This window comes from Bombyx mori, chromosome 1 (assembly GCF_030269925.1).
Source record: "Bombyx mori chromosome 1, ASM3026992v2".
NCBI classification, from domain to species: Eukaryota; Metazoa; Arthropoda; class Insecta; order Lepidoptera; family Bombycidae; genus Bombyx; species Bombyx mori.
In genome coordinates, this window is record NC_085107.1 from 9,725,462 (window position 1) to 9,747,269 (window position 21,808).

At 33.9% G+C, this 21,808-nt stretch overlaps 1 protein-coding gene and 1 long non-coding RNA gene across 13 annotated transcripts; one reads left to right on the plus strand and one right to left on the minus strand.

Annotated features, from left to right (window-relative positions):
* Nucleotides 1–1,691: 1,691 nt before the first annotated feature.
* LOC101743275 (voltage-gated potassium channel subunit beta-2) lies at nt 1,692–21,641 on the plus strand. Of its 12 annotated transcripts, none has more exons than XM_021350401.3 (19): nt 1,692–1,933; nt 2,008–2,102; nt 2,912–3,013; nt 3,884–4,018; nt 4,454–4,565; nt 4,639–4,774; nt 8,340–8,413; nt 10,690–10,923; nt 11,003–11,114; nt 11,508–11,653; nt 12,348–12,427; nt 12,545–12,677; nt 14,191–14,327; nt 14,579–14,675; nt 14,754–14,869; nt 15,637–15,773; nt 16,995–17,157; nt 17,941–18,007; nt 18,432–21,641. In XM_021350401.3, the coding sequence occupies exons 3-17, from the start codon at nt 2,960–2,962 to the stop codon at nt 17,104–17,106; spliced, it is 1,815 nt and encodes a 604-aa protein (XP_021206076.1). In that variant the 5' UTR covers nt 1,692–1,933; nt 2,008–2,102; nt 2,912–2,959; the 3' UTR covers nt 17,107–17,157; nt 17,941–18,007; nt 18,432–21,641. The 12 variants fall into 12 exon arrangements, with proteins under 12 accessions (XP_021206076.1, XP_021206079.1, XP_021206078.1 ...); XM_021350404.3 differs by having other exon boundaries at nt 11,021–11,114; nt 11,526–11,653; XM_021350403.3 differs by having other exon boundaries at nt 1,693–1,933; nt 11,526–11,653.
* On the minus strand, nt 2,672–4,224 carry LOC134199017 (uncharacterized). Its single transcript, XR_009973331.1, has 2 exons — nt 3,657–4,224; nt 2,672–3,119 (listed from the first exon to the last, which is right to left on the minus strand). It is a non-coding gene; the product is annotated as an uncharacterized LOC134199017 (long non-coding RNA).
* Nucleotides 21,642–21,808: the final 167 nt, after the last annotated feature.

Sequence of the window (21,808 nt, forward strand, 5' to 3'; positions counted from 1 at the left end):
ATAGACAACTTTTTTTTTCATCGCACAGTTGTCTAACTACATATTCCTACAAAAGAGGCCATTCTTAGTCGAATTAGTAAAATTTTCAGTTATTATTATTTAATTCTCCACATATGATAGATGTGTAACATATTTTTGATTCACTTCCGAAAATAAAAATGCTTAATATAATATAATTAGCATTCAGAAGGCCAAAATTTAAAGAGCTCTGGCATATATCTATTCATTGAATATAAAAGCAACATTCACACAGTACTTACCTGCTCCAACCAAAATTGAGTATTAATTAATAAAGTACTCTTTTAAAGAATTAGCTCGATTTTATTCAGTACCGAATTTTCAAAACGAGACCCACACTAAAATAATACTGAAAGTTTTTATCAGACTTTCATAATGTTAAGATTTAACTGCTAAAAAAAATCCGGGTTGAATAATGTCATGATCAGAATTTTAATATCGTAGATTTACAAAATGTACTGTTACTCTAATATATTATCTTATCATAGTCTGAAAATAAAATAAAAATATATCTATAAAATACTTTGAGGTAGGTTCACGAGGGAGTTAAAACAAATAGATAATATAAATATCTGAACAGCTGATGCAAGCAACTTCAAGCAATTACAAGTCAGGAATCGCGGGTAATTCAAAACTCGAATCCGCGACCAATTTAAATTATCATTCTTGTAAACTAAATTAAGGTTCAAATATAAATAATCAATATCGGCTAAGATAAAATTGATACTAAGTATGTCTAAAAAATTACTAATTGGCTGTGGTCACATTAAATTCATATTATTTAGGTATTTAATTGTATTGTTCGATCTTACTTAGTATCACGTATTTTTGTATTTATCAACATTAATGTATTTTCTTTCACTCGTTGCACTACTATCAATTGGTGAATTTAATACCTGGGTAATCTCTATCACTCATTAAAGATGTTGCAGAGAGATTCACAGGCAGGTGTGGTAATTTGATGGTCTTACCAGTGTCCTTAATGCCAGTTTTTTAGCTTCTCGATCGCGCAAAAGTTAAATCAAATTTAGATTATATAATCAGAATCTCGGAAACGGCTCCAACGATTTTCATAAAATTTTGTATACAAGGGATTTCGGGGGCGATCAATCGATCTAGCTACGATTTATTTTCAGAAAATGTTGTATTATTCGTGTTTTCAATAATCAACTTTATCGATAATCAACTTTATGACTCTTCCCGACATCTATTGGCGAATAATAATACTATTTTTCTTAACTGAGAGCAACTAACTGATTTAAAGACAAAACAAGATGGCGTTATCAAAAAAAAAACCGAGCAAAGCTCGGTCATCATCTAGTTTTAATTAATTACACATACAATATATTATTTATTGTAGACACTAATTTAAAATATATAAATGGGGATACATATACGATAAATATGTACTCGAAATAATGTTATTGTGGTTCTAATACAAAAATAAATGTTATTTATTTAAAAAATAGATACAGAAAATATATATTTAATTACGGTTTACATATTTATTTTTAGCTGCTCATTTTTATAAGATTATTAATATCAATCAAGAACGAATCTGTCTTCAAATAGGTATTCCTTGAACAAGTAGATTGCAAATCAATGATTTGTTATAGTATTTTTTTGTCGAATGATGCCAAGACACAGCGTCTGTTCAAAATTGGAACTGTGCCAAACGTTTCTATACATAACTTTAGCTTCCATGTATACCTATTGCTCGTAGCTACCATGAAAATAAACATCTATGAATAAATTCACACGGTTTATACGCATTCGAGTTAACGTTTCAGATTCAGCACCTTTCATTCTCCTTTTCGAATCCTATTACTAGGTTGTACCCATTCTAATATTTTAAGAGATATATGATAAAGCAAACTGGCGCATCAATTTTGGATATCCTACCATCCGCCAACAGGTAGATTCTAATTAATAACTATTTCGTATTTATGTATTTACATCTATTAAGCTGTTAAATTTTGTTTTTATAAGGCGCAAAACACACCTCAAGTGGCGATGAAACGCCGCCTATTCCAGAAGAAGAATTGGAACAGCAGAAAATTGAACATGAACGGCAAGTTCAAAAGGTTCGTCGACGTTGTATTTTTTTTAAGTGCTGCATATTTTAGGACAAAGGCTAATTTGTTTAAAATACGCTAGGACAATCCCCAGCTAACAATATTAAAAATAATAGAAATCTATCAATAAATCATTACCTGTAGAGTTTCACAGTCGATGAGGTCATTGAATTTCATCAGTAAGGAAAAATAATAAATGTTTCTGTAATAAAACTTTCATGCTTGTCTCCAACGTTCATAGCTAAACAAATACACGGTTATAAATATTCATTGCCCACCTACTATTTCTTAAAAGGAAGACTTAAGTAATTCAATTTTGTTACTGAGCCAAGTGTTTAATTTTTCAATTTTTATTTTTATTTTTTTTGACTGTAATTAAGCCTTTTTATTTAAGACTAAGAAACGAGATCAAGTCTCAACGAAAAAAAAAAGTAATTTTATTATAATATAATTCTTCGATATCCTAACCTTTCTTACCTTTCGTTGTAAATATTCACACAAAATGAAAAGACAAGCACAATTAGGCACAGAATGAGGTTTAGGGACATACAAACACATATGGACGAAAATAAAATAAATCACATTTATATAGCATCTATTTACATTTTATATACAAATCTGCAAGCCTTAAATTACTATTGAAAGTCAAGTGAAATCCTATAAAACAGAATTATTAGTTGCAAAATGAATTATAGTTTTAATTTCGTTAAGATCACGTAAAATAAATTTTCTGGTATCCTGGCATTCCTTGTTCAAAAATCATTAAATAGGTAGGTATTACAAATATGTTTTTACATTTAATTTGTATTTTTTTTCAGGAAAAGGAATGCCAAGCTAGAGAAGCAGAAGAGGTCCGTAAACTCGACATGGAACTTCTGCACCAACGGGCCATTGAAGCGGAAGAGGAACAGAAAAGAGAGGTAGGGTCAAGCAACACAGATGGAAATGAAAATGGAAACACATATGGATAGATATTGTATTGGTTCAAACCCTCGTCGATCTCCTTAATTCGGCCATGACAGAGAGCTGAAAAAAGGCAATAAATCTAATGTCAATAATATAGTCCAGTGCACATATGGTGGATCATTACTTAATTACTTTAAGTTATATCTGCGTAATATATTTTTGCGTTTAATAACGCTTTCGAAAAACCGTCTAATATTCGGATTCCCGAATGGCTATGGCCAATGTATTTTATGATATGGTCTTTCAAACCAGAACCAGACAGATGTTGCCGTTGGTAGCGGAACGAATCTCCTTTTGGTTTCCTTGGCCTTTGAAGGCAATTGAAGAAAAAAACACAAAACTGATGAGAGATATAAGCTAGTTGTTAGCAGCTTGTTGGTAATCTCTCGACATTGTTAATGGCACTTGCTCCTTTGATCACACAATAAAAAACATTTGATAGGCACACTAATTGGTGGCAAAATCATCTTGAAAGACTATTAAATATCTTTTCCTCCATGTTATCCTCCATATTTAATGTCACGTTAATGGATTTTTGGTTTTTGTTTTTTTATTATGTAAAATATATTTTTAAATTATAATAAAACTAATACCTACTTGGTTAAATACCAGTTTAGAATGAAGATATCACTCGATCCCTCTCTTAATAAATTTATTGTTCACGTTTCTTGCCTGTGTACATACTCGATCGCTTTGGTTTTCATTATGATCTGAGCGCATGCGACAATTTATGACGCGCGACCGTAAAAATCCATATGCATTGACGTGATGTTGCAGTTGCAACCGCCTGCAGCCACACCCAATGAATTTATTTTTTACCACAGATAGCTGAAGCTGTCGAAGACCTCCGAGGTATGAACACCTCTTGGTCCCATCACAGATTGTGTGACCTCCAGCGGCAAGCAGCAAGACTCCGTCACAGCCGACCCTCTATTCCTGATACCACTAATAATTACAGGGTAGAAGACATCGTTTGTGAAATCTGCGTTTTTTCCGCTATAAATTTTATACCTTCAACATAATATTAACACAATGAGAAACTGCGATTATACTAAGTTCTAAACTAAACGAGTAACGGATGAATTAAATTATAATATTTGTTTGCCGCCGATCACTATCCCTTGAAGCAGGGCGATTTACTTACTGCGGTACATCGCCGTCACCTTGATATTATACTTCTAACAATTGCGTAGGTAGCTCTGATAATAAATCAATATCTTCAGTTCACGACACCAAACATTTATAGCCTCCATTATACTTATCATGATGGGAGATGATTGATTGGCAGTGTGTTTCATCTTAGAAGTAATTATGATCTCTCTAAAACATGCAAAAGACTGGAAGCCACAATTAACCACAATGTTTTTAATAAATTATATTTTGACGGCTTTCAGTGTGTTTTGAAGAAAGCATGTAGCGCACAATTTGCGAAACCACAGTCCAGTCAAAGCATTAGCGAAGGAGATGGTATATTCATCAATCTCTCTCGCCTAGGGCCCTGCCGAGGTATAGATTGCGACACTAATGTTTTCCAAATCTTTTTTTATTCCTAAAAAGTTATAACAATATTTTTTTTCAGATCAATCAATAGATAGTGATTGTTGTGAGAATCCAGGTTGTACTGCTAGCACAGAAACACGCACGTGGAGAGCTTCTACTAGTGACGTAAATCCTCGCAGAAGAATAGATTTCGTGAGAGCTCCTTCATGTCCAGGGTAAGCTAACCGCCCTAAGAATACACTACTAGAATCGCTACGGAGTATTTTTCACAAACATTTCGCCTTCTGTTTAGACCATATTGATTTTCAATCGTTACTTATTTACGATTTATAAGCATCAGGAATTGTTGCTTCAACTTTTCTTGGTTCAACTTTCAACAATGGTATCTAAGGTAAGGTTGGGTGACTATTGTTACTGTTTCTTTTATACAGATAATAGGCAGACAAAAAAAATAACAGCATATACAAAAATGGGCTTCAATCATTCATGAGTTTTCTTCCAGAAAATAGTTTATTATAATCACTGTCATTATCATTAGTTCACACTTTATACCAGCCGTATTTTTTGGAATAGTGGTAAATAATAGACTAATACACACATTGTAATTTTTAATTGTATTCATCGTATTGTATGTTAAGATAAGTAAAAATACAAAGTTCATGAAAATTATACTTTTAATGGAATTCGCTATATTTAGAATCTGAGTCTGGTAATACTGAGCACTTATGAGATTCTCGGTATAGCACATCCGAACAGCGCATTAACTAACCCCCTACCCAGGACATCTAAGTGGACATAAAAATCGATCAGCTTGCACTGAATTGTGATGTAACAATTCAGATTAAACCTATAAGAAGAAATTATTTTCTAAAACGATATATACGAATAAACTATTACTGCCAAACGATTTTTTATAGAAAAAAAATGAATAATGGTATCGTGCTATTATTATTTTTTTAAATAAAAATTAAAAAAGACCTTGTTTTGAAATACCGTTTGTGTGTGAATCTAGAAATAGGTTAAACAAGTGACAGCAGGGCGCATGTGCATTTATCGCGCACCATCCTTGCGCAGTCCGCCCTTACTTCCCACACCCGCAATACAGTCTAATAACAACGTAATTTATTTCTTGACTTCGCCACAGAACACTTTACACCTTAAGTCTGTATCCGAACCAGTACCGGTGAGTGTTCAACAAAGTTCAAAGTGATCGTTCTATTTACGTGTTTATCGTATGTTCCTAATTGTTTGACATATTATGTATCCTTACCTACATATTTCCTATTTTAATCGTGATTATAGTTCAACGCTTAGATGTTATTATGTCGTAATCCACTGAGTTTGTGAGCGTTAGCAGTTTAGTTTTATTAGTGTTTAATGTGTGCATGCTTTTTTGTTAACTGGTCGAGTTCGTGCAGCCCGAGCCCGACTTGAGGGTTTGAAGGTTGGCGTCCGGAGACGTGTGAACGTTTCGTTTCAGATAAGATGTTTATAGGGTGTTAAGATGCAGTTACTAAGCAGCATATGAGCAGAATGAGACGTCACGAGATGCATTGCAAAGGGGTTGAGGGCGGCGGCAAGGAAGGCTCGCAAATGTCCCGCAGCGAGTCCACTGTGAGCCGGTGTACACCTCACACTCCTCTCGGCCTGCCTGATAGCGCCAGCGTCGACTCCAACCCCATGCCCACTATCTATCGGTAACTGGACTCTAGGGAACTGCCCTCCTTCGAGAAGATGTACATGATTCCCGCAACTCCTCATACTATGTTGAAGACTATACGACGTATTCTAACTTTGTATCAATAAGTGTTTTTTTATGTATTTATACCATTTACGTATTATATTTATCTAGTAATAGATCCATATTCCTTATTTAATAATGTCCCTGTCGTATTGTCTATATTATGGAATTTACAAAGACCATCCATCTTATCAGTCTTGTTCTTAAATTTTGGGTAAGACAGTCCGAAAATCAAATGAACCATGAACGGCTTGATGTACATCTTCTCTTAATGACAAATCAGAGAGCACACTACGCAGCATCGCGCACCGCGATCGTCGCATGCGAGTAGTTACGCTCGTGGAGCCTGTATATCTACGCGTACGATAAAAAAAGACTTGTTTGCATACAGTCATACATTTACATACTTAATGGTCCACAACAATAAACTAGAAATACTAGCTCCATGGTTCCGGGTGCTTGGCTTGCTCATGCTGATCATCGGGAGGTACCTACCGGTTCGGCCGCGAAGCACAGGTACGTAACGTCTCAATGTCGTGGGTCACACTGTCGCTTTCCACCCTCACGAACCTTGTGTTATGCCCGTCCCACAAATAAAATGAATCCTGCATGCCTCGAATGATAAAGAAGAAAATATTTTCAGTCGGAAACCGCAAATTTCCACATAAAATATCAACAATTTACGATCTAATTAGAAATTACAAATTACAATTAGTATTTGAATTAGCATACCTAATACATAGTTTCAGATAGTATAGACTTAATATATTTTATAACATGGGATTTTCGAATAGCTTATTCATTGCATGTACCCATATCTACCGAAACCTCATAGATGCACACGTATGTAGGTATACCCTGCATCAATATAAAATCGAATTAATAATACAAAACACGCTTATAAAAAAAATCAATGACCTCATCTACCTAAATTAAATTATTAGCGAGTAATATTTAAAATTGAATAAATATCATTATAGTGTACCATTAGCCAAACTGAACATTTTTATATACATACATTTAGGATTCCATTTGCTTACGTAGAACCAGAATAGATAGTTATCAATCGTCATGTTAACAAAATTGACAATATTCTATAAAAAAATATAAACAAGAAACAATACAATTATTTATTATTATGACAACATTTTAATTATTCTTATGAACAAATTAAAACTAACATGAAACAATACCTTCAGACTCCAACATCGATGCACGATTACGCGCATCTAATTATTTTAAATGGGCGCACAGTGCTAGACTATTTACGTGATACTAACATTTTTTATCTTGCCATATCCTCTGTCCATTGTTATTTCCATTGATTAATGTTTATAAGATTCTTAATAAATTAACCTTGGTTGCGTGTCTAATTACCTGGGCTCATTTTTGGTCTTATGGCGAAAAAGCTATTTCAGCTTTCGTATACACTGAGTTTCGAATATTTCTGTGAAAATGCTCAAGTTTTGCCTTCATACGTCGACATCGAAGAACACAAAATTTTTAAGCTTAATATAAAATTTTGTTGATTGCCAAAAGAGCTTACTTGCAAATATATTAAGTGTATTAAAGTCATCTATGCACAAATTCGTTTCTTTCCGAAATATTTTACTTTAACGGATATGATTTGCCTTAAGAACATTTTCTTAGTTTTATATATTATATTAAGCAACATCCATTCGTTATATTAATCTCTCTCTTTTTTACTACATCCAAAGCAGAGGAAAAAAGTAACGCTTAATATCAATCAACAAACTAAAGAAAACAATCAAAATGACAATTCGAAATTAAAAATAATCATACTAGATACATGTATTAAATAAAAACAAACATTTTGTATTTAATTGCGACAATGTATCAAGAAATATTTTCTTTAATTGAGTATTAGATGCATACTTAAAAAATCTTCATCTTAAAGGCAATTTTTGAATAAATAATATCATGAAGAAATGTTGTCATAATTTCAAAAGGAATCGTAATATTTAAAATTAACATTTAGTGGCAGAAAAGTAATTTCAAATGTATTTTTCTTTGTTTAGATGTCGTGCTCCAATTGCCTCGCTGGATTGTATGGACGATTTTAGTGCGAATTCACAACAAATGCTGGATCAAGGTAAGTGTTTTATTAAAAAAAGTAAATCGGCAAAACGTCAGTACCTGTTTCGTCTCTGTTTGTTAACCGATTCTCTTTTTCTTTTGCTTGGTAGCTAAGTATTTATAGATAAAATATGGAAGCATTTTTTTTCCTCCTTCACAAGAAAACACGTTAACAACAAAATAAAATAAAAAAATTAATTGGGCAAGCACTAGTTCAATAGTGAACCAGTTACAAAAATGAGTATGATATTCATTTAATTTAGATCAGTTCATGACTCACTATTATATCGTACGTGCACAATTTTTATGTGCAGTACAGAATTTACTGGTTAGTGGTAGAAGACCCGGTCACCGTCCTCGTCGAACCCGTCGTTTGCGACGAAGGGCTCGACGAGCGAATTGACCCATAGACACAGCCCACTGAGTTTCTCGCCGGATCTTCTCAGTGGGTCGCGTTTCTGATCCGGTGGTAGATTCTGCGAAGCACTGCTTTTGCTAGGGTCAGTGTTAGCATCACTCCGAGCCCCGTGAGCTCACCTACTAGCTAAGGTTACGCTGAAATAGCCTTTCAAGACTATCAGATTAGGTAGGGAAAAAAAGTGGTAGAGGTAGGCTCGCACTGATAGGTACTGCCATTCTGTCTACTGCGAAGTAATCGCACGTTGCGCTTTGCAGGATGAGACAACTGTTATACAATTATTGTACAAAGTCGAATCACGTCGCGCGTTTTTCACTACATAGTATAAAACAAAGTCGCTTTCTCTGTCCTTATATCTGTCTGTCCCTATGTATGCTTAAATCTTTAAAACTACGCAACGGATTTTGATGCGGTTTTTTAATAGATAGAGTGATTGAAGAGGAAGGTTTATTTGTATATAATAACATCCATTAAATAGTGGAGAAATCAATAATAAATTACAGTTTCCGAGGCGAAGCGAGGGCGGGTCGCTAGTATTAGATAAGTTTTAAAAACTCTAAACTTAAATCGTTACAAAATTCAATAAATAATAAAAATCTTGTACGTCATTTATTTCTGGAGATCTAAGCACTGGACGAATGAACAGAAATGTTTTATTAATATTTGCGTTGTAATACATATAACTACGTTCGAAAGTTCACTTAACTAATAAGGAAAGGTAATTTATCGTTTCTCGTGCAATTTAAAGCGAATGTGCAACGTGCATGTCAATTTGATACGGACGCGCTCATCATATCATCACAAAATATTACAAGCTTCCTGTTCCAGAGTAATGTCGATAAAACGTTCGTGCGTGTTTCTGTGTGTAGTCTAAGTGCGCAATTTAAAGAAAGAAGCTACCTTGAATTTATCTTGAAATCTTCGTCCTAGTTTCATTATAAACGATTTCATTCCAGAATATTCCAGAAAAACCAATAACCTAACAATAAATTGAAAATTGAATTTTGAAACGTATTATTACAGCTAAAAAATGAAAATAAAATAATTTTGTGTATTTTATATAATATAGGTCACATTTGAATAAGTACAATATTTAGGTCACGGATGTGAGCCAAGGACGCAACTTGGCCTCGTTATGCTGAACCATGAAAATGGAACAAATGTTTAACTTAGAATCTTACAGAGATTTAGCTTACGCGCTGGAGACACCTTTCTGATTAGTAGGTTATTTATGAATGATTTTGCGAATATCGTATTATCAAACCTCTTGGTTTTCTTAATTTAGGAAAATGACTATTAATTCTACATTAATCCTAAATAATTAATTTGTTTTTGCTATCAAATAAGAAATTCTAGTACCGTTACAATTATTTTGAAACTCAGTCAGTACTCTAGTATACTAGCATACTTTACGGATAGTTTTATAAACACTTGTTATTAACATTTAAATTATCTGTTTACTACAATACATCACAATTTAAATCTTTACCAGAAATCTTGAAACATAAAGACTAGGTTTTAAAAGAATTCCTTCGTCACAAATTCGTGTGTAGTTTTTTGGAGTCCCACCTAAACTTGACAATATTTAAAGTAATATTATCGATCAATATCAACTTAACTTGAAAAATTTGATTTATAAAGTCCTTCCGCCAATTTATATTATTTAATATAGCAAGCGGTATGTGTCTTTCCAGATTATAAAAATTTGGATCTTTTTGTGTGTTTATTCAAGTTACCTTTGTTAAAAATATCGATTCAAATATCAGAAATGGTTCTTGGAATACCATTCATTTAGTAATCAAACATTATTGTCATTGAAGGTATTTTCTTATCAAGCAGAAAACAAATGAAATACTTAAATTGTGTTTAAACAGCCGGAGAAGTAACTGTAACTCGTCACATGTCGACTTATATGGGAAACCACACAGCGATGCCGTCAGCGGTAACTCCTGGCTTGCGTTACAAGAACCTTGGAAAATCCGGTCTAAGAGTGCCTAACATCGGCTTAGGATTGTGGACAATGCTTAGTGAAGAAAGTATCGAGGATGTGGTAATGACCGCTCTGGAAAACGGCATCAACCTGTTCGACCTCTCTGAGGCTCATTGCGGTATGTTTGCCACTACCATCATAAATTCTTAACTCAAATAACTTCTTTCGAAAGTAATTAACGTTAAAAATCAACCCAGCTGGCTTTGCTTTAACAGCTAAAGGCGAGGCGGAGCTGGGGAGGATTCTTAAAAAACGAAATGTTAGGAGGACCAGCATCATAATTACCACAAAAATATATTGGAGTACAAAGTAAGTTATTTATCAATTTTCCAATCACACTAATGCCGCATGTTTTTGAAAGCATAAAGATTTTTTTTTTTCCGGAATTTAGAAACAAATAAGAAAATACAATTTTTTTTTTGTTTTTCGATGACTACATATTTATTTTGGAATGAAATAGACTGTTGTCTGTAGTAATAGTCATGGAGGTTCATAATCGCTCTAACGTAACTAACAAGCCTCATTATATATCTGAGTATAGCAATCATCCCACGGACTGACCTGCGTCGTTGCGAGTAGAGATTAGTAAATAATGCTTATCGCTGCTAGGTACTTGCTACTCGCTACCGAGATACTAACATCGCTTCGATATTATGCTTACCAGCTGGCTATTCCCTAATATATTTTGAAATCTTCTGATAGGTTTCATACTAATAACAGGTCGGATGAAAGAGGCTTATCTCGTAAACATGTAATAGAAAGTGTTAAGGCTTCACTTGGTCGACTTCAAGTGGAATATATTGATGTTGTTCTCCTTCATAAAGTCGATCCTGTATGCCCCATGGAAGGTTAGTGCCTTATATTCTTATTATTGCTTATTTATTTCATATTGAGGACTCCCTAAGTTTTTTTAAATGTATATCGATTTTTCAACCATTATGGATGTAAAGGTCATTCTCATTGCCAAACTAGATAAACAAAAATCATGCTCAGCATAAACACATGATACTTTAATTTAATTGTTGAGATGATCCCGTAATTTCCTTTTGACCGTCGCCCTCTATCGTAATAGAGGCTTTTTCTTCTTCCTGGGAACGCTGTATTCTTGCACGATGCGTTTCTATAAATAATCTTTGCCACGTACCACCCACGTCTGAAATGAGCTCTCCACCACTGGTTGTCCGGAGTTCAATGACATGTCTTCCTTCGAAGTTTGAGAAGCGCTCACGTTAGTAACAGCGACTGGGATGTGCCTGTGTCATTATTAACCACCTACGACCAGGAGGGCCATGTAAAACATGTCTTCAAACTCAATAAAAAGTACTGAACTGCGTGTTCACTAAAAGATTTCGGTAACGATTCCAATCGACTCTCAACTTTGACTCTTATATTTACTGTACTTGTTGATAATTAAAATCGAGTTGAAGCGTCTCAGACTCGCACTTGAGGCAGACGAAGAATTTATTGATTATGACTTTGTGAATTATTAGCAAGTACTCAAATATATATTAACATCTAATAATGAGCGCACTTTATAAACAGAATTGGTACGTGTCATGAATTACGTCATAAATGAAGGATGGGTTATGTATTGGGGAACGGCGCGCTGGTCACCTTCTGAGGTAACTAATTTAGATTAAAGAAATTATATAATTAATAGAGATATTATGATATATGTATACTCAATAGAGAAATTGTGTACTTAATAGAACATATCCGATATACTTATATACTTTTAGATAATGGACGCGTATACAAACTGTAGACAGTTCAATTGCATAACGCCCATAGTGGAGCAAACTGAGTACCACATGTTTTGTAGGGAAAAACCTGAATTGTACATGCCTGAACTGTACCATAAAATTGGAGTCGGTAAGATATATATTTTATTTTTTATTCAGTTAAATTACAGATCTTTAGTACCTTGTAATTCGATTTGGGTCAAACTTTTGAAACCATTGGCCGACATTGGATCGGCTAGAGAAGTACGTAGGGTTAAGTTATTAAATAACGCAAACAGTAAGTAAATCCTAATACAATCATATAGTAGTAACCCAAGGTAGACGAGGAATTAAAATATTCTTCAAACTACAGTTTTAAATATTAACCGCAGCATTTCGATACGTAGGCAATACCGTCTTTACCATAAGGGCACACGGAGCCCGTGCCCAGGGCCCCCATTCTCAGGGGGCCTGAAAGACCGACAATTTCTCTCACGCGTTTATTCTCAAAACATTTTTGTCGGGGGACATTCATAAATCAGTAATCAGAAGGTATTTATAAGGCATAATAATATACTAAGCCTATAATAGAAGATTTTGCTCAACAGAAATCCCGAAAGAAACCGTTATCGAAATCGTAACCAAAAAACCAGCAGCATTCTAATATCAGTAATGACATATTATATCATACTGTATTTGATGATAAATATAAATGGTCATACTCAGTAAAAAAATGTTATTATAATTCGCTTTTTTTACTTTCCAAAAGGGCCTCAAATTCTTGTGTGCCCAAGGGCCCCATCCTAGTTTAAGACGTCCCTGTACGTAGGTACTAACTTTTGTTTAATTTATGAAATGCCGAAATTTGGCAGAAGACTTAAGCTTCACTAAAATAGATTGCCAAGTTGATTAATGAAGATTACATTAATTTCAATTTCGATTAGGATCATTTACATTTAAAACATAATTTATTAAAAAGCGCAAAGGAATCCCACCAATTATTTTTTAAACACAAAAACATCCCACTGATACAAAGTTATTTCGAAAATCTTTAATAATGTTTTTACTTTTAGAAAATCACACTCAGTGGGACAAATGACACACGATTATCTGACAATACGCCTAAAATACAAACTTAAGCATTGAATTTATTATTGAGATTTGAATGCAGCTAAAACACAATGTTCAAAATAATGTTTTGGTCATATTAGCCATTTCATCGAGTAATTTGTTTATTATTATCTGTGCAAACAAATTCTGCATTTGAGCCTTCTGAGAATACTATCTATACAGTAAACAAGATAAGCCCTAGATTGTTGCGAACCGTTAATCATAATTATTATTGCACATATTATTATGTAAACAAATTCACTGGTAAGTAGGACGTCTTGTGAGACCTACTCGCACGAGTGAGTCCGTATGGTTAGGTATCACCTTTTTCTGCCCTGCCTATTTCTGCCGTGAATCAGAAATGCCTTTCGGGTTGAAGGGCAGGGTAGCCATTGTACTGTTAAAAATGAGACCTTACAACTAACGTCTCAAGGTGGGTGGCGGCATTTACATTGTTTGTGTCTATGGGCTCCTGTAACCATTCAACGTCAGGTGCACAAATAAGCAATAAAAAAAACAAAAAAACGCATATATAGGAAATGCAATTTGATCAGGTATGATGGTGTGGTCAGCCATTACGACAGGTAAAGGTTTGGGTCGCGAGGAGATAACTGGCTTGTTCGCCAAATCGCGCTTCAACAGAAAATACAGTACATTCAGCTGGTGCGAAGAGGATTTAGCGGTACCTGAAGTAAGTTATGCATTATTAATGTTAATTCTTGGCCGGCCTTACTGTAATTATAACTGAATACAAAAAAGATAGATTTGTCGAAGCTGCCGAAGCACTGGCTATTGATGGATGGATAAAGCGAACGCGAGCAAATTAATAACCCCACAAATTGTTCTTATTGGAAAAGGATATAAACACAAAATGATTTTTTTATTTTTTATTTTACATATACATATACAAAAGTGATTTAAATGAAACCATCATGGTTATAGATGAGAAGTTCTGGAAGCAAAGAGCAAGTGACCGGTGAAGAACCAAGAACGTATGGCGATAAATTACGCGACCTGGCTAATTTAGCTAACTCTCTTAGTAAGTAACCAACTACGACAGAAGCTTTGTAAATTTTATAGCATTTAAAATATCACAAATCAACGTATTCTTCGTTAGATTGCTCGATGAGTCAGCTTGCGGTGGCTTGGTGTTTGAAAAACGAATCTGTCAATTGCCTGCTCCTTGGAGCCACCAGTGTGGAACAGTTTAAAGAAAACATACACGCATTACAGGTATATATAAAAAAAATATTCAAAGTATGCGTAAAGTCTTTCAAATTATTGCAGCAATCGCCCTTGAGATTTGATGTAGAAGTCTGTATTAAATTATTTAATGAGAATCCTATTTTTCAAAACGAAACCCATGACCACTTCGTGCTAGAAATAGGTGGGATTGTGATCGACTACTTTATGTAACTTACATAATTTTATAATTTCCACAAAGGTTGTGTGTGCTTATTTGGCGGAGACAAATTTGTCTACTGGTAGTAGAACCTGTTGTGAGTCCGTGCTGGTAGGTACCACCACCCCGCCTATCTCTGCCGTGAATCAGTAATGCGTTTCGGTTTGAAGGGTGGGGCAGCCGTTGTAACTATACTGAGTGAGACCTTAGAACGCATGTTTCAAGGTGGTGGCATTTACGTTGTATATGTCTATGGGCTCCGGCAACCACTTAACACCAGGTGGGCCGTGAGCTCGTCCACCCATATAAGCAATAAAAAAAATTTCAATGTGCGCACTTAATTCGTATGACCAGTATTAATACGTTTACTTCCTGGTGGCACTGACTATTGCTAGGATGTCTTATCATACCTAACCGTACCTAACAGTGGTGGTGGTAAATCAATAATGCGTTTCGGTTTGAAGGACGGGGTAGAAGTTCTACTATAAAAATGAGACTTGGTAATCATATCTCATGTTGGGTGGCCACGTTTACATTGTTGCCTTCTATGGGCTTCTGTGGTGTGTGATTATTATTATTTTTTAACTATATTTTTCAGATTGTTCCCCAGCTGACCCCGTCAGTGATGGTCGAAATAGAACGTTTGTTGGCCAACAAGCCTCAGCGTCCACCGATGGTGTCAACCCTTGCAATGCGTAACCAACAAAACAACAACACCGTCCGAGTTGACATGACGTACGTGTAAACATTTTCATTGTTTTATTTAAAACTACCTAACTCGGCAGACTTCGTAGTGTCTCAATCGATAAATAAAATACCTAAATTTTTGTATAAAATAAAATTAAAACAAACGAAAGGAATGCTTCCGACAGGGGACACATCAAAGGAAAAACAAAATTGTTATTTTTATTTAATTGCAACCATTTTCATATTTATCTACATTTTGAACCTTTTCTGGACTTCCACAAATAATTCAAGACCAAAATTAGCCAAATCGGTCCAGCCGTTCTTGAGTTTTAGCGAGACTAAGGAACAGCAATTCATTTTTATATATATAGATAATAGAGAAAACGAATATTTATAAATAAATAAACAAAAACAAAAGAGTTCAATACTGTTTTATCCACTATTTGTCAGTTGGTCCTTTTTTCGGTTAAAAGTGAATCAATGACAAAATATAATAAATATTGACCATCAATTACTTTTTAAACAGTAAATAACATACTAAAAGAGTAAATTAAGAGTTTTGTCCAATTTCGATAGTAGGGCGATCACTTGTATTATACATTTAATTATCTACAAAATTAGGTAAATTACATATTAACTAATTATCCCAAATATAATATTGTCTGTAGTAGTATATCTCACTTCTTACCCAACATTTCCTAATACCAACGTCGGATACTATCGTAGGGCGTGCTGTGAACTGACACTATTTCTGCGGTAAAGTAATCAAGCCTTTATTACAATGCAATCTATACTTCTATATTAATTTTATAAAGAGTAAAGATTTGTTTGTTTGTTTGTATTGAATAGGCTCCGAAACTACTGAACCGATTTGAAAAATTCTTTCGCTATTTTGAAGCTACACTATTCCCGAGTGACATAGGCTATAATCTTTTTTGAAAAAAATTAAGAATCCTTACTAAAACTCCGAGAATGTAATCCAAGGTGTAAAAAAATCACCTAAAATATACTTTACATCGCGTGCCCTGCGAAAACTATCGACGATAGAATAAAATAATGTACTACGACTTTGTAGAACACATTATTATTTACAAAAAGTGTCGCGACAGCATATGTCTAACTATTATAGTCATGCCGTAATAAGTGTTCTTTTATTTAAAAATATAAAACAACGTCAAACATCGTTGAAAATTTCGCTAAAGAACCGAGCGCGGGCGGTGCGGGCCGCTGGTTGTGAATAAAATTGGACACGTGTCTAAATCTAAACAGGGGAGCAACAACGTCAGGCGCTGGATCTCCGAAGCCCGAGGAGGTGGCGTGCGAAGGTGAAGCCTCCACACCCGCAAAGGAGTCCGGGCGGGCCTTTTGTGATATTCAGTGACCGTGGTGGCGCGGAAGCACTGACTCTGCTTCCAAATCTAATAAATCAAAGGTAATGCATGCAATGCAAATTAAATGCATTCGTAACAGTCGATATCACAAATCTATACAAACAAAAAAACACAATTGCTTCATCATTATCATCATCATCATCTCAGTCTGTCTACTGTCTACTGCTGAACATAGGCCTCTCCAACTGATGTCCAGTGCGGCCGGTCCGTTGCCACCTGCATCCAACGTGACCCAGCAATTTTCACCAGGGCGTCGGTCCATCTGGTAGGTGGCCGTCCCACACTGCGTTTGCCAGTACGTGGCCTCCACTCGAGGATCTTTCTGCCACAATTGCTTAGAGACTGATAAAGTACTTTACCTTTTTGTTTTTAGTTATTTCAACTTGCTGTAAATATTCCTTGGACATTTTTTTGTAAATTCCATACCTTAAAGTCTTGTAATTATTGAACAGTCCGCTATGCAACTTTTTAGTATAATTTGGTATCCTGAAGATCTAACACCGTTTAATTTTAGAATAAATCAAATTATGAATGAACTTTGAACAGTACACATTTTTAATAATAATCATAATCATTATTTCCGGTTCCTAATATCGAAATATCATTACAAATTTTCAATCATAAGCTTTTAAGCAACTAAATTTTCATTAAATTCAAACAAATTTCCCAATAGACAAAAAAGGAAGGTACATCTATAAAATATAATATTATTATATATACAATAATAATATATATATAAAAATATTTTATTGTCCATAAACAAACACTTCTGGTACAGAATCGTAATAGTTATAAACTTTATGGAATGATCTGTTCGTTTTCAGGAATCAGTCAAGGATTCGAAGCCGAAATACTTTTTGAACAACGCCGGCGAAGTCATCAAACGTACAGGTAAACATAATTCTGTAATAAAATGAATTTTGGTGTGCTCCTTGTATGATATATGCTGTTGACACTTCAGGGCTTGTTTTATAATTTATATCTATACTAATATACAAATCTACAGTGGTTTTTACCGATGTTCCGTTATAACTACTGAACCATGCATCCGATTGACTTGAAACTTGGTATCCATGTAGAAAATATATTATGTACTTAATGGATAGACTAATATTTATATGAGTGTTGGACTCCCTATAATAATAATAATGACAATAAATAATAATGTTAATTTTAAATGCCCAGCGAAGCGGGCAAGTACGGCTAGTAATAGTATATTATCATCAATCATATTTATTTAGCCATTGTCGCCACGAAGCATGACCGTTTCACCGAACACTGAATATGGACAATAAAATTGTTTATTTTGATACAGAACAAGACGGTGTATCGACAGACGTGGTTATCTCGGTGTCGTCGATAAAAGGTAAGCAACCAGCGAGTGGTGGGAGTAAAGTGAAGAAGTCCAAAGCGGAACCGGTCCGTCCTAGGTCTGCTTCACTGCAAAGATCTTCTTCGGGACAAATATCAGCAACCCGAGACCGAAGAAGATCCAGACTAGACCTCTCCTCGCCAGCGGACGTATAAACTGTTCACTAATGCAATCAAAATAAGGACTAATTTATACAAGTTTTAGGGACGAACGAAGAACGCGACATCAAGTTTTTCGAATATCTCTCCCGTTCTCGATTGTTGTCTGATCATAATCCTTTTCGAGTACCTTATTTGTATATTAGTCCTATGAATGGGATTGTATCTAGCCTGTAGCCTTGTCAAATTTAACGTAATTACATCGTTTTAAAACCAAACTAAATAAGAAAACCAATATAAACACATTGGGCAAAACTGGTGATTGACTTCAATATTATTCAAAATAAATGTTATCAAAAGAACGAATCATAAAGTTAAGCTCGTAATAATGTTTCGACAAACTTATTAAAAAACAATATGCATTGACAAGATAAGCCGAAAGGCTTAGGAAGTTTTAATTTCGTGAAACAGCAATCTGAAAGGATGGCCGTTATTTTTTTTTATTTTACATTTTATTATTACATTTCGGGCACTAGAAGAACAGTCACAAAAATGTGGTTGGTGCAAGATATCGCGAACATTAACCACTGTCTTCGTTTTTGGAGACGAATTTTTTACCCGACTTCCGAAGGAAGGTAATGTTTATCTAGCCAATGATTTTTAAGTCTTTGGCACGCTCTTTAGCTTAAACTTTCTGATTTTAATTTATGAGGTGTTATTGAATTCGTCTCAACTGTGAAAGTGAGAAAGGGTGCGAACTTAAGGTCCGCGAAAAAAAAGAGTAATAATAACATTATCTCAAATATACCAAATAATTAAAACTCTGAAATAAAATTAAATATTAAATACAACAACAAATAACTTCAGACCGGAACAACCAAAGAAATAAGATACACAAATTTTTGAGTATAATTTAAACGTCCCCTTACTCTTAATACACGTTGTATATTATGTTTATCATATACGTATTTTCACATTTTAGTTGACGTTTTTAATGCATATAAAATATGGTTTTATTTTTTAGTTTCTTGTACTATGACAACCAAAATGGCAAAAAACAATCCTATTCCGATTTTGATCGCATTTAGTACATAAGTCGATTAAGCTACGTGGAATTACTTACATATCTTCAATCAGAGTGATATTTATTCGCAATGGGAGCTTAAAAGACCTCGGCGAATAAAAATATATTTTTGTATGAGATTCCAAGAAATTTAATCTTCTACAACTGTCAAGTGACTTGAGAAGTGAAATTCCATCTGCTGAAATGTTTTGACACTGATGTTATCATTACATAAAACAGACACGGACACTAAATAATAATTATACTTCATAATGATACCCACGTTATTATTGTGGCTAACTTATTGAAGTGCTATATAGTTTTGGGCTAAGCTTTTAAATGATTTAATATAAATTTCAAGTCCTCGAACATTTTTCATGTAGCGAAGTAATATTAAAAATAAACAGTATTTATAAAATACAAGTTGTGCAAAACACTTAAAGTGATTTATAACGTCTGTGATTAATAAAAGTGAATCGGAAGGTATTCTTATGAATATTGTTGAAATGCATCTCTCCAAACCTCTATAATAATGTAGAATCAATTAATAACACAATAAATGTTGAATTAGAGCATAGCAAGAAATTTTATTCTATAATATGAATTACTATTAATTAGTTGTTCGCAAATGAGTATTTTATTCACGCGTTGTAGACAATGTATTGTGTAGAAGTATAATAATTATTAGGAAATCTTAGAGATCGCTGTCTCCTAACGGTCAATACGTAGATGGAAAAATATTCACGTAGTAACTGTAGATAGTTTGGTCCTTTATTGTCATACTATTACAAAAGAAATGATAATAATAAGTTTTAAATTAAATGGAAGAATTAGGTAGGTAGGTAGGTAAAGGTATGCATCGTACGATTCTGTAGAATGATTCCTTTGATATATTTGACTGATGAAGCTAGTCAACTACTAATTTAATCTATAAATCTTTTCCTCTCTTAATGATAACGCTTCGAACTATCTGCATTTCTCTTTATAAATAAATACCTCTCTGGCTTAAACATAATTGTTTAATATTCCTTCCAAATGTGACGATGACACATAATATTCACAACTTACAATTCCTATGAGTATATTTAAATTCGTTTCGTTACTTAAACTTTCATAGTTAGAAATTTCTATGTTCCCTACACTCCCATCTATGCTAAAAATTTCGTCACAGTCAATGAAAATATCGGTACATTAAAAAGACACTTCATAAGATTCTTTAAGTCCCCGTCCCCGCTCTCGACGTTAACAGGCAATGAATCTGATTGTTTTCGACCTCGTACGATCTGTACCTTACGGATATTCTAATTGTCTAAAAATATCCTCTCAATTGAACTATAGCGTGTACATATTTGTATGTATATAACTCTACATCTAACGCTTTACCCTGATTTTTGTGTAGATTTTTGTTCTTTCCTCGTTGGTGTTGTAACTACCTTTTTAAAATATTTATAATTACAAAATCAAAAACACAATTGAAATTTTAAATCGTGTACCTTCATCTTTACCGTCAAGAATTATATATGTACCTGGTAGAACTGTTTTAAATGAAAAATATTAATCAATGTTTACACTAGTGATACTTTGTCAAAATAGAAACTTAAATAATTATTATATAAATGTTGTCGAAAGTAAAATATGAGTCTTAGACTCTTCATATTGTTATATTTTTAAATGAAAAGTTTAACTTACTAGCATTAAATGTCGAATTGAATTCCCAGTACCTGCAATAAATTAAAAAGCACGCTATTTTAATATAAAATATTTAAATTTATTAATATTTACTAGAGAAAAAGATGCAAATGAATGTCTAGATTGAAATCAATAACTGAATTGAAATATTTGTGCTGCATAATGGAAATGAATTAGAAATATTTTTTCACTTGTATGAGCACAGCTAATTGTGATATTTATAAGTATGTTTAAGCCAGAAATTGTAATGTTATAAAACTAGTGTTTATTCATCAAAAAATCGAAATAAAATATTATAAAGTTCTTGTGTTTAATTCTGATTTGAAATTCCACACTATGAATGCAGTCGTGCAGACACAACTGAGTCAACCAGATAAAATTTAGAACGTTTAAATGACGTGTGGCCGCTGTGTGTGTGGTACCTGCCCACACGAACGTAGCATTTGTATTCTCTTTGCCCACACAGTAAA